We start from the raw sequence: 20,841 nt of genomic DNA, 5'->3' as shown, positions 1-20,841 counted from the left end.
CATTTTTGCTTGTATACCTCCTACAAGAATGTTGAAAAACTGTAAATCTTTATTCTTGAACCAAACAGTTGAATCAGATTTACTTTATTAGAGAAAGTCTAACTTCTGATGGCCCTATACATCTCATTTCATAATTCTAATTTGTAGATAGGCATAGGGACCTTGTCACAGGCTTGTTACCTGGATGTGTTTAATAAGGATCTATCTATTAATGTTGATTTAACCCTGGGACTCTCCTCCTACAGAGAACTGTTCCTTTGGGGGCCTCGGAGGTATTTACACCTGGAGCAATGCACCATTTTAATATTGATTTGGGGTGGATGAGAGGACTGCTTTTCTTTTTTTTTTTTTTTTTTTTTTTTTTGGTGACGGAGTCTCGCTCTGTCACCAGGCTGGAGTGCAGTGGTGCAATCTCGGCTCACTGCAACCTCCCCCTCCCAGGTTCAAGCGATTCTCCTACCTCAGCCTCCCGAGTAGCTGGGACTACAGGCGCTTGCCTCCACGCCCGGCTAATTTTTTGTATTTTTAGTAGAGACTGGGTTTCACCATGTTAGCCAGGATGGTCTCGATCTCCTGACCTCGTGATCCACCCGCCTCGGCCTCCCAAAGTGTTGAGATGACAGGCGTGAGCCACCGCGCCCGGCTCGTGCTTTTCTTTTTCAAGTGGAGAAAACCAAGTGGGAAGTGAGAGCCTGAATCCTGGTTGTAAGAAAGAGGACATTTGGATATTAAGGATCTAGCAATAGATTTGCCCTTAGGTCGTGAGAATCTCCAGGTAACCCCAGTTTAAAGATAAAAGCAGAGAACCTGGAAAGTGTGAAATAAGGGTAGGAGGGCTGCTTTGTGTTGAGGTCACAGCTGAAGGGAGAGCCGACTAATTTCTAGTAGTGCTCATTAGCAGTCGCCCTTGCTCTCTGCCTTCTGGGTAATGCCTGTTTTTATTCTCCTCCATTATCTCCTCCCTTTTCCTGTGTCTGCTTCACTTGAGATTTTCAATGGCAACCTTGAGCACCCTTCTCTTGGCAAAGTGATTTTAGCAGTGTCCTGGTTAAACATCATTCCATTGAAATGAAGTAGCAGTTCTTAGGGGATTTGACCTATGTGACGTTTAGACCAAAAATGCTACAAAGGGTAGAATTGTTGAATGACCATTGTGGTACAAATGCAGTATGTTAGAATTCTGAATAAGGCAACCTGTTTAAATTTTTTCTTTTCCTTTTTTTTTTTTTTTTTTCAGAGACGGTCTTGCTTTGTTGCCCAAGCTGGAGTGAAGTGGCTCACTGTAATCTCAAATTCCTGGGCGCAAGTGATCCCCCTGCCTTAGCCTCCTGAGTAGCTGGGACTACAGGTGTGAGCCACCATGCCCAGCTAATTATAAAAGAAATTTTTTTAGGGGAGGTGAGATCTCGCAATGTTGCCCAGGTTGGTCTTCAACTCCTGGCCTCAAGTGATCCTCCCACCTCAGTCTCTCAAAGTGCTGGGATTACAGGTGTGAGCCACCAGGCCTGGCCAACTCTTAAGTTCTTAAAAGGGCAATGAAGTTTTTTTTTTTTTTTTTTTTTTTTTTGAGATGGTGTCTCACTGTGTTGCCCAGGCTGGAGTGCAGTGGTGCGATCTCGGCTCACTGCAACCTCTGCCTCCCAGGTTCAAGTAATTCTTCTGCTTCAGCCTCCTGAATAGCTGGGACTACAGGCGCATGCCAGCATGCCTGAGACAGGGTTTCACCATGTTGGCCAGGCTGGTCTCAAACTCCTGACCTCAAGTGATCCACTTACTTCAGCCTCCCACAGTGCTGGGATTACAGGCATGAGCCACCGTGCCCAACTGGGCAATAAAGATTAACGGGCGATTTTACTCCTTATTTGTAGGGTAAATTGGGTCTATAAGCAGGACCTGGGTCCAGGGATTCTTAACCTGAAATCTACGGAGCCTCACATTTTTCCTAAGTGGGTTTCAGGGGAATCAAATTGCACGGAAGTTTAACAAAGGTTGTACTTCAGTGTCCTCAAATTTCATCAGAAAGCCAAAGAATTCTTTGCCCCTCAAAGGTTAAGAATGCCTTTTTGTTCAGTTTCACTGCTGATCAAGATGGTGGGTTGGATACAATGGTGTTTTCAAAACACTTGGAAATAATAATGCCCATGTTGGTATTGCAGTACTTTTTTAGCCACATACAGTATCCAAGTCACAAATCATTTCTCCTGTACTTAGTAATTTTAGATGTATTATAATCTAGTATCATCCCACTTGTTTCAAATTACTCCCATGAATTTACATTACAAACCATTTTGAGAGCCCAGGGAATCTCAGGTGTAATTCTAATCTGGTATTGCTTCCATATATCTTTGGGGGTAAGTATTTGCTGTATTAAAAATTTTTTTCCATTTATTTATTCATTTATTTGAGACTAGGTCTTGCCCTGTCACCTAGGCTGGAGTTCAGTGGTGTTCTCATAGCTCACTGCAGCCGTGAATTCCTGGGCTCACACAATCCTCTTGCCTCAGCCTCCCAAGTAGCTAGAACTATATATCCAGCTAATTTTTAAATTGTTTTTTAATAGAGACAAGGACTTGCGATGTTGCCCAGGCTGGTGTCAAATTCCTGGCCTCAAGCAATCTTTTTACCTTGGCCTCCCAAAGCACTGGGATTACAGGCATGAGCCACCATGCCTGGTCTATTTCCTCATATTTAAGTGGTGTCAGATCAATTAACATAGTTCAAAAAGTATAATTTTAATATTATCAATGTTACATTTCTAGCCTGTGCTAAATGGACATTTTAAAAGTAAGTGCTATTATGAAGTATTTTTTTCAGCAGTTATGTCTGATACTAATTTGTTTATAGCATAAATGATCACAGTCGGTATAGATAAAACAGCAAGAGAAAAATGGGGAAAAACAGCCACCAAAAAATTCTTGAGAGTAGACTTTTGCCTGGTTTCCTTGAAGGCTTACCACTCTACTATTGCAAAAGAAAATATGCGTACAAAGGTATTTTGTTGTCCGATATAGATTTCTTACAAACGAAAATAAATGCTGGCCAATTATGGTCCTTAAAATGATTCAAGGATTATAAATCAAAACTGAATCAAAAACTTCTTAAAATTATTTTTTAAATAAGCATGATCTAGGTAAATGGCTTTCAAATGAAAGCAGACTACAAGCATCACCTGGAGAATTTATTGAAATGCATATTCCTGGGACTTCACCCCACAAGGATTCTATTTCAGTAGTTCTGCAACTAGGATCTAGAGTCTGTTTTTAACATATGCCCCAGGTGGTTTGACCACATTTTGCTAAAACTGATCTAGGTGCTAAGAGGTTACATGGAATAGTTGTAATATATAACAACTTTAATTAAAAGAAGGCTCGATGAGTGTGGAGAGGTGAGGGAGACATGGAAGTATTAGCGAATGATATAGAATAAGTTTGCACCTCAATTACTGTGAAACCCAAAGAGCTTTTGTATATGTATGTTTTAGATATTGTTATTTACTATATTAAAAATTAAAATTGAGGTATTTAAAATATTTAAAACCCATTACATATTGACCTAAATAAAACTTTTATAAGACCGATTTTCCAAAATTAAAAAAAATATTGAGAAAGAATGGCATTATTTTACATTCATGGAAATCTCTTTACTGTCTAGCTTAATAGAAGACAGCTAGATTCTCATACAGGTTATCCAAAATGCTTGGGACCAGAATTGTTTTGGATTTCAGATTTTTTCTGATTTTGGAATATTTGCATTATATATTCTTGTTCCAGTGAGCATTTCCTTTGAGCATCATGTCAGTACTCAAAAAGTTTTGGATTTTGGAGCATTTTGGATTTCAGATTTTCAGATTTGGGATGCCCAACCCAAACAGATTGAATCTGATTCTAATCTGTTGCAATGTTGTTTTGGTTGAAGTCTATAAAGAAAATCCAACTTCACACAGAAAGAGGATGAGTATTTTTAATACCTTCTTTGATATTATACCAAAACTCTGTAAGTGGTAGTTTCTTAAAGTTTAGGGGAATGTGGAATCTGAAATGAGCTTTTAATTTAATTAATTAATTTATTTTTTTGAGATGGAGTCTCGCTGTCACCCAGGCTGGAGTGCAGTGGCACGATCTCTGCTCACTGCAAGCTCTGCCTCCCGGGTTCACGCCATTCTCCTGCCTCAGCCTCCCGAGTAGCTGGGACTACAGGCGCCCGCCACCTTGCCCGGCTAATTTTTTGTATTTTTAGTAGAGACAGGGTTTCACCATGTTAGCCAGGATGGTCTCGATCTCCTGACCTCGTGATCCGCCCTCCTCGCCTCCCAAAGTGCTGGGATTACAGGCGTAAGCCACCGCGCCCGGCCTGAAATGAGCTTTTTAAAAAAACTAAACCTTTGATACATTAAAATCAGTTGGTCTGTTTTGCACTTTTTTTTCAGTGGATCTTTCATCCATGCATGATTTTGGTTTTTGTTTGAGAGGCTGGGGTGCAGTGGCACAATCTCAGCTCACTGCAACTTCCGCCTCCCAATATCTGGGATCACAGATGCGTGCCACTACGCCCAGCTAATTTTTTGTGTTTTTGGTAGAAATGGGGTCTCACCATGTTGTCCAAGCTCTGGTATCAAACTCCTGAGCTTAAGCGATCTGCCTGCCTTAGCCTCCCAAAGTGCTGGGATTACAGGCGTGAGCCACTGCACCTGGCCTACCCATGTATGATTCTGTTATACCATTGGTCATTTGGAAACTAAGGCAGACCTTCTCATATAACTCTCATTACTGTCATCCTGATCTCATCAGGAAAGTCTTTAAGTATTGGCGAAGCTGGCAAGATTATGTGGCAGATGTAAAAAGTCTTCCAAAATGCTTGAAAGCTCAAATTTCATCATTGGCAGTAAGTACTGTCAATTGTTTTCCTCAAAGAAACAGGCTCAACTTTGTTCATTTTTAATAAAATGTCTGCCAAATACCCAAGTCAGAATAACTACAGTTTGTGAATTGTTCTTTCAAGTAAAAATGGTAGTGCATGAAAAAACAGCTAGCTCAGCTTGCAACTCAATTACACAAGTGCTTTTCTTCCAGACAGCCATTGTACTTCAGAGTGCAGTGAACTGCTTCATGGGTACTTCCCATTTTGTCACAAAGAACATCAAAAAGACCCATGCTCAAGGGTCAAGATTTAATGAACGTAATAATTCTGACTGCTTGCTTCATTAACGACAATCATAAAGGAAACTGGCTTAAAAAAAAAAAAACTAACGTGTGGTAGTGAAGAATGCAGTGACTACTAGTTTCATTTGCAGCCACCGTTTTGATTAGTGCGAAGGCGCCAGCAGTTTCCCCATAATTGCTTTTGCACCATAAGTGCAAATGTCAGCACAGTGAAAAGACAATGTCTTTGTGTTATTCTAAAAATAGTTCTGACCTCTGAGACGGTCTTGGGGACTCCCAGGAATCTAGTAAACACACTTTGAGAACCCTTGATAGAGGTGCCTTGGGCCTCCCTCCCAGCATTGTCGTTTTAGTGCCAGGCATTAACATGTTTGTATTTCACCACGATTTAGTAATACAATCTGGACTATATGAGACGGGCAATGTTGTCATGATTCTAGGTAGAAGAATGGAGAGTCCACAGTGCAGGCAGTTATTCAGTATTCATCTAAGAGTCTTCAGCTCCTCCAGTGTGCTGGTCCCTATGAGATGCTGAAGCACAGCCTCCCTCCATCCTTGCTCATCCAAGTATTTTTCTGCTTTTGAGGCACGCCTTAAACGCTTTCCGTCGTCCTCTGAGTAGGAAGTGATTTCGTTTGTGCTTCGTATAGGACTTACTATATTGCATGCTCAAGTTTTTTGTTTGCTTCTTGTCAATCCCTTCATTGCTTAAGACCAAAATGAGGTACTATTTTTCCTGTAATCTACGTGTAGTCCAAAAAAGGCGGGGTGTTTTGTAAATATTTGTCTCTATGTAAGGAAATCAAAACTGAAAGTGGAGTAACACCAAGTGTGCCCGTTTCCTGAGCTCAAGCACTGGAAGGATCAAAAGTAGCGAACGTGGTTTACTGCCGCGGTCTTGTTCCTGCTCACTGCCGCCTCTTGGGGCCCCATATTCAACAAATACTCAAATTGGAGCTGGAGTTCTGAGCGGCTGGGTACTGTGTATTCCAGCGGTGGGTGTCTGTACGTAGTTAGAACCTGGCAAGAGGGCACTCGCGAGGAGCCCGCAGGCGGGGGTCGGCCGGGGACCAGCAGGGCTGGTCGGCACCCGACCCTGCCTGCCGCCTGCCGCCGGCCTCCGGCTCGGGCCGCCGAGCGCCCTGCCCATTTAAGGAGGCGGGCCGTACCACCGCAACTTTCTTGACAGGGGGTATCCCGGCGGACTCGGAGAACTTCAAGGGAGCCAAGAGGCGATTTCTTTTCCTTTCTAACTGTGGGCCGCGTTGTGCTGCTGCTGGGCGGGCGTTGGGCGCCGGCGGTCTTCGAGCGTGGGGGCCCGTTGGCTTTCCCTTCTCAGAAACTGCGCCGGGGGCGCTCGCTTGCCCCGGATTCGGACGCGGCGCTCCCCGGGCTTGTCTGAAGTGCAGATCGCCGCACAGGCCCCAGTGCCCGGATGTCCATCAGGATTAGCGCGAGCCAATACGGGCCGAGCCCGGGGCTGCGCCGAGGACGCCCGGGGCTCGAGAGCAGGTAGTCCCGTAACATCGGGGCGCCGCGCCGGGACGCGTCCCCGCCCGGCTCCGCCAAATGGTGAGCGCGGCGCTGGCAGCAGGGCCCGCGGGGTGAAGGTGCACATGGACGGAAGACCCCTGGCTCTGTAAGCTGAATTATGGCAGCCCAGTCAAGGTAAGCCGTGCACCGGAGAAACTTTTCAAACGCGTTCGTGGCGAGGGGGAGCTGAAGGTTGCGGGGGAGGGCAGGGTGCGGGGAAGGAGACGGGCAGGAAGCAGCTTTGTCATTGCCTTCTCATCATTCCCGAGGCTGTGGCTTGACTAAATGTCAGATAAAAAGCAGTTTGGAGAACATGCTGGACAATTTCTGCACAGCGGAGAGAGGGATGGAGTTAAAGTGAAGATTAAAGTTGGATAGCCCCCTTCTTCCCCCAGAACTGTTATTTTCCGGGATATTAAGTTGATTTCACTTGTCCGCCCTCGCCCAAATTTCCATTTAGATTCTTTGTGCGCCTACCCCTCGGTTTTCTGGATTTCTTGCTGTTGTCTCCAGGGGAAGTTTAGAAATACGATTAATGTAAAACATAGTTCACCTTGGAGAGGGTGGGTGAGAATGTGCCTGGTGAGTGAAAATTTTACTGCTAGAATGTACGATTCCACATAAAACGGCCCCGCTTACGTGAATCTGCTGAGTAGGCAAAGACCGGGAACGCGCCGGGGTGGTGAAGGGGAGAGGATAATGAACTGCAGTTACTGTCAGAGGAGCGCTATTGTAAGAACCTGAAGCCCCGTCTTTCCATGGTTTGTTACTGGTTTTGTAATGAGCGTTAAAGAAGAGTGATGACAAGGCATTAGTGATTATTATGAGATCCAAACTGTTCTGTGCGATTTTATTTTAGTTTTGACAGCAGTTGGTGCTAAGGGTGACTTAGGAGTTATATATATATATTCTCTTTAAACTGTGTTTTGCTAGAAAGCAGTTTGGTCTCACATATTTAAAGTAATAGGGTTCTTCAAGCTGATATTTGATGTAGAACAGTGATTTTGGGAAGTCTCAGAAGACTTAACACGTCTGAAGACTCAGATCATAGAGAGAAATGGATGTTAAATGTTCATATTTGGGCTGGATGAGACTGAATGTTTTTTTTCCTACGAAATAGAACTTTCTAGGAAGGAAAGAGCTTCTCTGTATAAAGTACCGCCTATGTGCTACCTGCTTTTTATATTTGTTCCTCTCAACACAGTGGTTTATCCTCTGCTTCCATTTTATTGAGTTTTAAGAAAGTGGTTCTTAATCTGGGGCCAAGTAGTAGAACTTGGATGAGAAACAAGTTGTGTCTCTATTTTTGTTAACCTCTAGCTGAAATTTAGTGTTGTTTTTTTTTTTTTAAGTAGGACTAGAGATAAAACTATAGTACCAGTCCTTGTGATGTTATCACAAATAGAAACTATGTGTCTTTTCATAATCTTATTACAATTGTTGCAGATGTCTTCAAACACCTTTTGTGCTTTCCACTCAGGAAATTAAGGAACTGCTTTATCTTGCTTAATTCAGTAGTAAAGAAAAACAGTACTGTACCATTGATTTCTTTTAAATATTTTAATAGGTGCTTGTCTATATAATCTGGTACCTTTGTATTCTTATCTATTTTATTTAATGTATTTAAAAACATTATTCTGATAGTGCTGTTATTTATCAGACTGCTACAGAGGTCCATGGCACAAAATTAAGATTAAGATACCTTGATCTAAGAAGTTAGTAAATGCTGTGTGACAGATCTCAGTAATATAGCGCAGGGATTTGTACCCAGTGTGAGAGATTCAATGCCAGCGCTCTTAAACTAATGATAAAAATAAAATGAGACACAAGCTAAATTGGACACTGCTGTGTGCCAGGCACAGCATTAAGCAGCTTTAATTGGATTAGCTCTGACTCTTCTTAGGCACCTAAATAGGTAAGTACTTTTATTATCCACATTTGTTAGTTGAGGAAACTGAGGTCCAGCCTAGCTGTTTCTTGCCTGAGGTCACAAAGGTGGAGCAACGCCTGACTCCAGATCTGCTTTGCACACTTCCTCCCTTATGCTTCCTCTTTAATGCTGAGGTGAGATGTTAAAGGGAGCTGCCAAGCCTCAGTATAACAGTACGAAGAATGATTCCTGGTAAAATTGGTTGTTTGTAATATGTAATAATCCTGAGTTATCAGTGTGGTGGTTCAACTTGCCAGCAATTAGGAGAATTGTGCTTATTTCTGATCCTCTACCCCACCTTCCGACATGCCTGGAACTAGGAACAAAGCCACAAGACTGTTATGTCTGTTGTTTTCTTAGTCTGTGTGTTGGGAGTATATCTCACATTTTGTAAATGTCCATTTTCTTTGGTTACACCTGGAATGTGGTCCAAGCTCATTCAGATAATTGTGCTCTGTGGGAGAGAAGGTAATCTTTGAGATCCAAAGAGAGAATATATGGAGAAGATTCAAGATATTTTGGGATTTCAGGGAAACTCTAAAAGCTGGGCCACGTTGTCCTGAGTAATGCTAAGAGAAACCGAAACATCACCTGTGATGTAAAATCTCAGGTAGTGAAATCTTGACCATGTGCTACACATTAGCGTTTGTTTGCTCTTGAGACAATTAATTTAGACTGACAGACTCATTGTACTTATAGATTCATAGCTCAGTGTTTAACCACACCAGTTTCGTTGTGCATTGTTTAGTTTGATTCCTGATTTGTTATTGATGGGTGATATATGACTAATTTTTTATGCAAATGGATTAGGCAGTGTATTCCTATCCCTGTAGTTCACTCCTTAAGACAAGATATTGTCTCCCACATTTTAGTCTCCCCTACATAAAGTAGAAGTACTTTGAATTGAGAGATTACCTAAGTATTTCTTGGCTTGTGGACTTTTGTAAATTAAGGCTGTATTAAAACCTAAGAGTAGGAAATTTGTTTTATGGTTGATTTCTTCTCTTAAAGCTGGAAGACGTTTCTTGACTAAAATGCAAATTAAATGCTTTTAAAATTTAGATTTTTGGGGGTCATATTTTGAAAACAGTGAGTATTTGGTTTATTGTGTTCCTAGAGTTAAGAAAGGTGGTCACTGAGAAATGTCATGTCAGTTAAAGCGGATCATATGCTGTGTCTGGGTTCTCAGATAAGTGTGTGCTTTCTGTGGAACCTATAAACATAACAGACACATTGAATATACTTCCTTGTGGAAATTGCAACAAACTTGCTTTCTTTAATGTGAAATAGTTACAGAACATGGCTTTAGTTACTGGACTCTGATGGAAAATGCATCCAGACTATTTTATAGAAGTATAAAAACTAGCAACTAGTAAACCTAACAGTTTATAGACATATTTTTTTTCTGCAAGGATTAACAGTGCTTTATACTGAGGAGTGATGTTGATGGATACAGTAAAAAGGAGGACTTTGTCTGATTCCCCACCTCTGCTAACCCTCTCATTGAAGCAAATCCCTGAATTCTAGAAAGGAAAATATACATACCTTCAAATACTATCAGGGATTAGCCAGTTTAAAAAAAATCACCCGGGCCGGGTGCGGTGGCTCACGCCTGTAATCCCAGCACTTTTGGGAGGCCGAGGCAGGCGGATCACGAGTTCAGAAGATCGAGACCACTGTGTAACCCCGTCTCTACTAAAAATACAAAAAAAAATCAGCCGGGCGCGGTGGCGGGCGCCTGTAGTCCCAGCTACCCGGGAGGCTGAGGCAGGAGAATGGCGTGAACCCGGGAGGTGGAGCTTGCAGTGAGCTGAGATCGCACCACTGCACTCCAGCCTGGGTGACAGAGCGAGACTCCGTCTCAAAAAAAAAAAAAGAAAAAAGAAAAAAAAATCACCTGATGCTACCTGAGAACCCCTGGCCCTTCTCCACCCTGGGGCAGGGGTGTATGCATGGGATTGGGGAGTAGGGGAGTTGAACTTGCTTCTTTGGGAGAGTTGAATCTGGTGGCTGAGCATGGAGCTTCTCAAAAGAAAAGATTTATAGACAAACTGCAGTAGGAAAGTATGTTCAGTCATCTCTCCCACAGTTTTTAACTTTTGAATTTGTCTAAAATTAATGAAGCTTTGAAAAATCAATAAGGAAGCAAAGTCAGATTGTGCCCAAGATTAATATGAAGCTGGTTTTTGGTGGATCTCTTTGACTCTAGGGAGGGAAAGTTTTCCATTGCAAAAAGCAATGCTCTTAAACTGGTATAGAACCAGTTTTGCGCTGCCCTATGCCCCTGTCTCTGATTTTTGAGCTAGTGATTACCTTGGAAGAAAATTCATGAATGCAAAGCAGCTTTGATTAAAAATGAGCCAATATCAAAGAGAATACTGTGGTTTTGGAAAGTACAGTTCAAAGAAGAGATTTGGGGATGGAAATAATTTATATAGTATTTTGATCCACTGAATATTCTCATTTTTTCCTTCTTGTGACACCATCGTAAACAGTGTCCTTGACAGAAGAGAAACATAAACAGGTCTCTTAAGTGATTTCTTTCTAGTTCATCCTGAGAGCCCAGTTGAGCTTCCTGACTCACAGTCTAGAGCTGCTTCCATGATAAAGACTGAAGGAGCGGTGAGTCATTTGTTAAAGTCAGCTGATTTATGGGGATGTTGTTGTTTTGGCAAAACCAACGCAAGTGATCTCTCAAGAGATTTTCTGGATTCTATACCATACCATGAAAAGATACTCCATAGCTGGATTTACACTCTTGAAAATGGGGTTTTTGTGCGTGCTACATTTAAACATTTTAAATTTCAGATATATTCAGGAATAAAAATATTATGGATGAGAGAGAAATCTACTTTTTCACCTTGGTTCTGTCATTTATTTGTCGTGAGCCTCCAAATCTATTTTTTACATAATACCTGTAAGATAGAGGAGTTATAAAGCTGGTTTGTTAACCATTGCTTTGAGGTATATATAAACTTAGTTTTCTGTTAGCAAACTTCTCTATCTCATTTCTTTTTTTTTTTTTGTATAAATATACATATTTTAGTAGAGTTGGGGTTTCACCATCTTAGCCAGGCTGGACTCGAACTCCTGACCTCAGGTTTCTTTTCCAAGATAGGCAAATAAACTTATTCTAATTCTGTGTGTGAGATATAGTGGAAATACAATATGCACCTCTAGGACAAAGTTCCTTAGAGACGTGCTTCTTGGCTCAGAAATAGAAACATGTAGTGAGGCTAAGTATAATCTCTTTGTTGTGGTTCAGTTACGTTTTATTGATATAGGGTGAGTACATAACTTTTACAGGTTAAATGATTACCAACCGTTTTTACTTAAATGTAAAAATTGGGGGAGCTGAAGTAGTATTTTCTGTCTCCTTCAGATGGCCTTAATTCATCTTATTGTGAATATAAAGTGTTCATTTGCTCATTTGCTCAAAATAACACAGCAGGTAGAATGCACAATGTCTTGCTCAAGTACAGATGTATCAGATGAACTTTAGATTTACACTTCAGGAGAAAATAATATGTATAACTTTTGGTGCTAATGCCCCAGGGAACTAAAAGTAAAGATTAACTTTAAAACCATGCAAATTGCTGACTTTCTGTGTCTTGGCAGTGATCAGTGTTGAGAATCCCTCCCCTGTGCAAACTTTTTCCTTTTCTTATCTATCCACAGTGAGTTAAAGCTTAACCTGATGGCCACAGAGCCAACAGACCTGGCATCTTGAAAGTCTTGTTCTCTGCTGAATATCTGTTTTCTTGTGTTAGTTTATTGGCTTTGTTTTTAATTTAACCAGATTGAACTGCTATCAAGTTCTTTTATTTTTTATTTTTATTTTTTTTGGAGACGGAGTTTTGCTCTTGTTGCCCAGGCTGGAGTGCAGTGGCGCGATCTCAGCTCACAGCAACCTCCGCCTCCTGGGTTCAAGCCATTCTGCCTCAGCCTCCGGAGTAGCTGGGAATACAGGCATGCGCCACCACGCCCGGCTAATTTTGTATTTTTAGTGGAGATGGGGTTTCTCCATGTTGGTCAGGATGGTCTCGAACTCCGAATCTCAGGTGATCTGCCCGCCTCGGCCTCCCAAAGTGCTGGGATTACAGGCCTGAGCTACTGTCCGGCTGAACTGCTATCAGGTTCTTAAGGCTATTGCTGGGAGCAGTAATTTGGTGACAGATTTAATATATTAAGAGAAAATCCCAGGGGTAACATCTTGTCTAAAGGAACTCAAGCAGACAAAGGGTAAAATATTTTTATTGACACCTAGATTGTCTTTATTTCGGTATGTTTTCAAAGGGCACTCACTGTTTGACTGCATTCTAAAATGTACCAAGAATTGTTTTTCCTCCATGGTGGCTCATATGGGTGAGGGCTTGGAGACCTGCAGGCCACATGATCCTTTGTTTTGGTGGGCTGGGGAAGAGTTAAGGCTGTGACAAAGATCTTACCTTTTTTTTTTTTTTTTTTTTTTTTAAATATTGCTTACTGCTGGATTGGCAACTAAAATAAAAAGCAAAAGCCTATTTTAGAGGTAATATGGTCATATGAGGTTCAGGGTTCTCAAACTTGATTAGACACAAAAATCACCGTGGGTGCTTGTTAGCATGCAGATTCTGCTCCCCCTCCCTCAGAGATTCTGAGTGGACAGGTTCTGGGTGGAGCTCTGCTGTCTGTAAGGCCAGGGGCACAGGTACCACGCTTTGTGAGATGGTGCATGTGTGAGTGAGAGAGATCATATAAACCATGTTGTACGACGCTGTTAAATTTTGATTTAATATATGCTTATATATACACATTTTTTTCTTCCTATTGAAACAGACTGGAGGTTGGTAGAGAAGGTGGATATCTACCTCCATAAATTTATCCTTATATTACAAACTGTTGGTTGAAATATCCATATGCGTCTGTGTTAAAAAAATAAAAGTAAAAGATACCAAGAAGCAATTCCCATTGTTTGATCATACAGCACCTTCCCAAGAATTGTTTCTTCTCAAGGAGCAGGGTATTTAATTTACTGTTTTCTATGCCTTGTGGGCTCCCTCCCCAGTTAGTTACTGCTAAATATCTCTCTCTCTCTACCACACACACCCCAGTTTATCAGGTGGCAGTTGTTTTTGTTCCCAGGGAAAAGTTAAAATGGTGTGAATTGGTCAGTTTTGTCCAAACTTTGTGAAACTGAAATGAAAATTTTGTTTTTTAATAAAAGCTTTGCCTAGGGGTACTGCTGAACAAATAATGTTCAACAAGACATTTTAAATGGAACTCCTACTGGGAAGTGAATGTTAAAATTATAGCAGATGTCACTTCCTGTAACAAAATTCAGGAAACAGTCTTTGGTATGTGGGTGTTGTAACTTTTCAGTTCTTGGAACTTTCCTTCAGGAAACTGTCCTGTCAGAAGCAAAGCAGTCAATAAAATATGAAGCACAACTTGAACTGTGTTATGCAGTGTAATTAAATTTTGATTTGGTGCATATGTTTTTGTGGTCAAGACAGACCCAAGATTATCACGTGACTTTCATCCTGGATAATGTGTGTCTGGATAACTTGTTAAATTGCCTCTCCCCCACTTCTCCCATTCTTGTTGCTTTAAAAATACAGGTGTATCTGATTTACTCTGGACTTGAATTTATGGAAAATGGTATAAAATTAATTAGTTCTCATTGTTTTGTACAAAACTATGAAACCTGTTTCCTCCCTAGCTTTGCAGAAATTGTCTCAAAATTGAGAACCTGTCTACCTTAGACGTTTCTAAGATGGCCTATCTAGTAAGTTGGTAGCTTTGAGCTTTGATAAAAGTTTGAGTCCACGATATTATGGTTTAAGAAAATTTTTCCTTAAAGGAAAACAGAACGTGTTATTGAGTTAATATGCTGGGTTTTAGTTGTTGTTTATTTGCTGAAAGGATATTCATTGGTATAAAGTAAGCTAAAGCTCTGTCCTTTAATATTTTTTCAGGTAATTTTAACCTAACAATTACAGCTATAGGAATGTTTTCCTGTTACTCATTTACAGTCTGTGTCTCCCTCTCCCCTCCAGTCTCCTTTTACAGTTAAGACATTGCTAACTCTTCATTTATAAAAGTGTGTAAAAATAAACTTTGTACCACAGGGGAAAAATTAAGCAGTAACATTTACTGGCATTAGAATAGTAAAAGGATAAAATGAAACCTAGTGTATTACATTAATACATAATTGAGGTTTTGCAACCAAAAAATACTGGAAAGAATTATTAATGTTGTTCAGATTGTCTGCTTATCTTGTGACTTGGTTTTAGTAAAATTCAAAGTACCACTGGAACTTAGTTTTTGTTTTTAAATGGGAACTATGCCCAGAAGACAAAAAGTCCTAGGTTGGCAGTTATAAAAGATTGAATTTGATAATTCTATCACTGCTGATGGTGTGAGTTTTTTATTTGTTCTTACCTTTAGGGCAGGGAGGGGCCTCCTTAAAAACACCTTTATTTCTTTCTTATTTTAGCAGTCATGTTTCTTTAAGGATAAAGTAAAAATCATTAGGTTTACTTAATTCTGAGTTTAAATTTGTAGGCTTTACAAAAATTCTTGACAGTTTATGATAAGCCTAGCATAAAACTTCATTTTCTCTCTGAGGTCACTCGTATTCTGTGTTGACATCCTTAAAGTATTGGTATTATCCATGATCTTAGAGTATTTTAAAGAATGAAGAAGTCGGGCATGGTGGCTCACCCAGGCAGGTGGATTACCTGAGGTCAGGAGTTTGAGAGCAGCCTGGTGAACATGGTGAAACCTCGTCTCTACTAAAAATACAAAAATTAGCTGGGCGTAGTGGCAGGTACCTATAATCCCAGCTACTTGGGAGGCTGAGGCAGGAGAATTGCTTGAACTCAGGAGGTGCAGGTTGCTGTTAGCCGAGATCACGCCGTTGCACGCCAGCCTGGGCGATCTTTTGGTAGCTTGGTATAAATGACCTTTTGTGGGGAAAGAGGGAAGAGGGAAATAGTTAAATTGAATCGAGGTACGTTCCTTGTCACCCAGATCTTTTATATCTTTTGTTACATCTCATGGGTATTCTTCCCAGCCCAAGTTTTTGTAAAAGTGATTTTATTCGAGGTCAGGAGATCAAGACCATCCTCACTAACACAGTGAAACCCTGTCTCTACTGAAAATACAAAAAAATTAGCCACACGTGGTGGCGGGCGCCTGTAGTCCCAGCTCCTCAGGAGGCTGAGGCAGGAGAATGGCGTAAACCCGGGAGGGCGGAGCTTGCAGTGAGCAGCAAAAAAAAAAAAAAAAAAAAAAAAGTGGTTTTATTGAGGTCTATTTTATATATCATAAAATTCACCCATGTCAAGTGACAACTCAGTAATGTTTAGTTACTTTACTGAATGGAGCAACCAGTTTTAGAACATTGTATCCTATAGCTGGTAAGATCCCTCCTGCCCATTTACAGTTAATCCCGGTCCCCAGCCCTGCCACCATAACCTACTTTCTGTCTCTGTAAATATGCCTTTTCTGGGCATTTCACATAGTGGAATCATAAATGGAGTATGATGGTTTCTTGCATCTGACTCTTTTTACTTGCATATGTATATATATTTTAAATTTACCAGCCTCAGCACATTCTGGCCATACTTGAATAATTTTTTGAGGTTCATCTGTGGTGTACCATGTATCAGTAGTTCTATCCTTTTATTGCTGAATAGTATTCTGTTAATAGATATGATGGACAGGTTGTCCCAATTTTTTAAAAAATTGTGAATAATGTTACTATGAACATTTACATGCAAGACTTTGTGTGGACATATATATGTGTGTGTATATATATATATGTATTTTTTTTTTTTTGGTTGGATAGCTAAAGGTGGAATTTCTGGGTCCTAAGATAGTTTTTTGTTTGACTTTTTGAGAAAATGCCAAACAGTTTTTCAAACTATGTGCCTAGCCTAACTTTGAACTGATCTAATTTAGTCAATTTCTTGCAAATTGTTTGGCTATCTTCATAGTTATTTGGGCTATGAAAGTAGCGGTTTTGAGATCTGATCAATTTTGCATTTGATTATTAGAAAATGATATATTGTTTTCAATTTATATGTGATCTTAAAACACAGCTCATTTTCCCCCATATACAGTTCTTTATTGTATTTTGTAAATTGGGCTTTTCGATGAAGAAATTCATATCGAGGAATGTTTAAAGAAAGCCAAATTAAGTTTAAAATACCAATGCATGCTGATTATTGTCAAAATAGTAAAGAAAACTCCAACTCCACAACTCATAAACCCCTCAAATAGCAGAATTTAAATATATTATTTGTTAAATAGAAATCCTTTATTTTATAATTGCAAAATGGCCCTAGAAATTGTTATTTCAATGTGCATTTTAAATAAAAGCATTCGGGCAAAAATGAGCTGTTCTCATTCACTAGAGCCTCACATGCAAAGATAAGTTATCTAAGTGAAGCGTCTGGAAATTATCGTTCAGACTTGGGTCCTGCCTGGGGAAGGTGGTGACTACGTGCCCTCACTTGATGGTATGCTCCGACTTCAGGAAAAGATAGATCTGTTGCGCAAACAAAAATGTTTCATGAAATGCTCTGAAAGTATCTTTAGGGGCATGTGTGATGGTAGTGAAAATGAATCATCTTTTTAGCACTCAGTCGTTCTATTTAAAAAAAATAAAAAAGAGCTGTGAGGCTCTGGCTAGAAGATGTCTTCATTTCTTCCTTTATAAGCCTTTCAAGTGTTCTCTCAACTTGGAGAGCCTCAGTGCATTGTGGCAAGTTACTGAAATCCACTGCTCTGCATATTAATTTACCTGCTTAAGAATTGTATCAGTATCAACAGCTTTATGAATGTGGCCAATTCACATGCATTAAGTGTTTTTCATATTATCTGTAAATGTATTGAGTACTTCATTGTTCACTAAGAGCCAGCCATTGGTGTGTGCAGGGCTCTGAGTTGGTTTAGATAAATACACTATCTCCCTCCCTACAAGGAGCTCATAGTTTGGTGGGAGAGACAGAAATAAGCAAACAAACTGACAAATAAAACAAGTGCAAATTGTGGAAACACAATGGCAAAAACCAAACAGGATACTGTGAGGGAATAATAGGGGGTGGGGAATTGGTCTTGGTGTTGGCCATGAGAACCTCTGAGGAGGGTTACCTGAGGCAGAGAAAGAGCAAGCCATGACACAGAGAAATGTAATTGTCCCTCTAGAATGTACATGGAAGTAAGTGGTGATGGTGGTGAGGATGGCTTTTTTTGAGACAGAATTTTGCTGTGTTGCCCATGCTGGAGTGCAGTGGCACGACCGTGGCTCACTGAAACCTCCAAGGATGGCATTTTTAAACCGGGATAAAAATGTTGGGAAATGACCATCATGTGGCAGTTTCTTGAAATAAAAATTTGATTGTTTTAGTGGTTTATAGTTCTACCAAAACTTAGCCCTGTTTTTAATTTATTTTAATAAAGGCAAAGTGAGTACCATAACAACCTAGCTATGAACTTTAGAGACTGTAGTTTCTAAAACTTAGGCTTAATTGGCACATAAATATAAACACATTAAACAAGTGTTGAAAAGAAATATGAGAGGACATTTTTCTTTGGGAGCCATCAAATAAGGGATGTGGTAGAGTTTAGAAAGGCCCCCAGCTCAGTAAGGTACAGTTATAAGGAAGTGAAGATTTAGACAGTAAGGAGGGCATTCCACCTGACTATTAAATATAAAGGTTAATTTACAAAACAACCTTTTATATGTGTGAAAGACTTTTTTTTTTTGAGACGGAGTCTCGCTGTGTCGCCCAGGCTGGAGTGCAGTGGTGCAATCTCGGCTCACTGCAAGCTCCGCCTCCCGGGTTCACGCCATTCTCCTACCTCAGCCTCCCGAGTAGCTAGGACTACAGGCGCCCGCCACCACGCCCCGCTAATTTTTTGTATTTTTTAGTAGAGACGGGGTTTCACCATGGTCTCGATCTCCTGACCTCGTGATCCGCCCGCCTCAGCCTCCCAAAGTGCTGGGATTACAAGCGTGAGCCACTGTGCCGGGCAGTGTGTGAAGGACTGTTATGGGAAGTGGGGTGAAAGATGGCCTCTATCTCTGCCAAAAATAGACCTCGAAGAGATAAATAGCAAAGCCCATGAAGGAAAACACAGAAGTGGTGTTCTTTTTTATATGTTTAGCAATAGGAAATAATCTTCTGCCTTGGATAGTTTAGGAAGTAGCAGATGGTTTAAGTACCAGTGATATTATGATTATATATTGGTTTTCGTCTATGGTTCCTGGCCCATAACTCCCACAGTCCTTGTTAGTCTTGTTATAATGGTGGGGCACTTTAGGCCTCAGGAGACAGAATCTCTCTCTGTGACCTTCTCTTATCTTCCTTTCACTTGCCCAAGGCAAGACTCTAATCTGATTGTAAGTCTAAAGACTTTTATTCCAGAGAGGTCCTGCCCCATACTCTGGAGGAAGGAATGCTGCACAGAAAGGCCAAGAAAAATCTGAACTGAAGGGTGTTGCTTGATTTAGATCATACCCTTTTTGTCCAATCACATTTCTACATGGTTGTCAATCTTGCCTACACTATGAAGTCTTCATAAAAGGCCCAAGAGGACTAGGTCTCCAGAGAGTTTCTGGATAGCTAAGCATGTGGAGGTTTAGGGAGAGTGGTGTGCCCAGGGAGGGCATGGAAGCACCACGCCCCTTCCCCCATATCTCACCTTACACATCTCTTCATCTGTATGCTTTGTAATGTCCTTTACAATAAACCCGTAAATGTTAAGTAGGTGTTTCCTTGAGTTCTGTGAGTTGCTCCGGCAAATTAATTGAAACCATGGGATCCCAACTTGAAGCCAGTCTATAAGAAGTTCTGGAGGTCCAGACCTGTGACTGGTGTCTGAAGGGGTTGGGGGGGCAGTCTTGGGGACTGAGCCCTCAACCTGTGGGATCTGACTCCATCTCCAGGTAGTGGTGTAGATAGTAGGAAAATCTCCTCCCACGTTTGATCACAGAAGTCTTCTGTGTTGTCAATTGTTGTGGTGTGAGAGCAGAGGAAAAACACAGTTAGAGTTTTTTGAAAACAGCACCTTTTTCTCAAGGGATTCTGTGGCTTCTTGAAAAAATGTGATCACAATAAACTACTGTAGGAACTGAAAGTTTTTGTCCTTTCTGTATCACAGCTATATTTAGTTACATAAAGTTGCTTCAAAGATTTGCATTCATTATCATCTCATCTCTCTTGTACCTCTCTTCACAGTTATTTTCAAATGAATGTATTGAGTTGTAGACTTTTGTGGCATAATGATTGTTTTTATGAATGTTTCATGACCATGTAAGAAAGAACGTATTTGCTTTATTTTCGGAGTCCAGAGGTAAATGTGGTTTTGTATCTTATTTCTATATTCTTATTTTGTCTGTTTGATCTGCCACGGACTAAGAGATGAATAAAAGCCTCATACGGGTACACTGCTATCTTTAAGTTTCTTTGCAAATGTTGATGCTATATTTTGTGTTTTGTTTTGTTTGAGATGGAGTCTTGCTCTGTTGCCCAGGCTGGAGTGCAGTGGCGCAATCTCGGTTCACTGTAACCTCCACCTCCTGGGTTCAAGGGATTCTCCTGCCTCAGCCTCCTGAGTAGCTGGGACTACAGGCACGTGCCAACATGTCCAGCTAATTTTTTGTATTTTTAGTGGAGACGGGGTTTCACTGTGTTAGCCAGGATGTTCTCAGTCTCCTGACCTCATGATCCACCTGCCTCAGCCTCTCAAAGTGCTGGGATTACAAGCGTGAGCCACCATGCCCAGTAATGCCACGTTTTTGATGCACAGATAGTCATCATTGTTAACATCTTCTTTTCAAATTGTCCCGTTTGGCAATATTAGTTTTTAATGTATTCTTCCAGAAGGTTTCTTTGAGTGTACATGGTATTTCTTAAAAAGATGTGTATCTTTTAATATTTTCTCCATGCGGATTTTATTTTGGTTTAAGGAGTGATGGAAGGTTTCTGAACCCTTCCGCTCTTCCCCAAGACTCGCCATTCTGTTCTCTATATTTAAGCACCATCATCAAATTCACTGTACCTTTGTATGCGTTTTAATACATGATAGGGCTGATTGCCCTTCTTTACCCTTCTGAGGTGCACTCTCAGAATTTTCGTGGCTGTTTTCTCATGTAATTTTTCTGAGTGTTCTGTCAAACAACTTGGGGCCTTGTAATAGGATGACTTCCTAACAAATTTGTAAAAC

General features: G+C 40.7%; 1 protein-coding gene across 6 annotated transcripts in view; it reads left to right on the top strand.

The window, feature by feature from the left end:
* Nucleotides 1-20,841, top strand: part of AFF1 (ALF transcription elongation factor 1) — a 208,258-nt gene that overhangs the window by 66,353 nt on the left and 121,064 nt on the right. For 2 of the 6 annotated variants that reach the window (XM_032145146.2, XM_032145066.2), the window contains exon 1: nucleotides 6,619-6,827. The exons of the other annotated variants lie outside the window; for them this stretch is intronic. In XM_032145146.2, the coding sequence (XP_032001037.1) occupies nucleotides 6,811-6,827 (17 nt within the window). In that variant the 5' untranslated portion in view covers nucleotides 6,619-6,810. Of the gene's footprint in view, nucleotides 1-6,618; nucleotides 6,828-20,841 lie in introns of those variants that run through there. 6 annotated transcript variants of the gene reach the window in all.

Source organism: Hylobates moloch, unplaced genomic scaffold (assembly GCF_009828535.3).
Source record: "Hylobates moloch isolate HMO894 unplaced genomic scaffold, HMol_V3 SCAFFOLD_2, whole genome shotgun sequence".
Lineage (NCBI taxonomy): Eukaryota > Metazoa > Chordata > Mammalia > Primates > Hylobatidae > Hylobates > Hylobates moloch.
The sequence above is the reverse complement of the archived record's forward strand: the minus strand, read 5'-3'. Positions and strand labels throughout refer to the sequence as shown.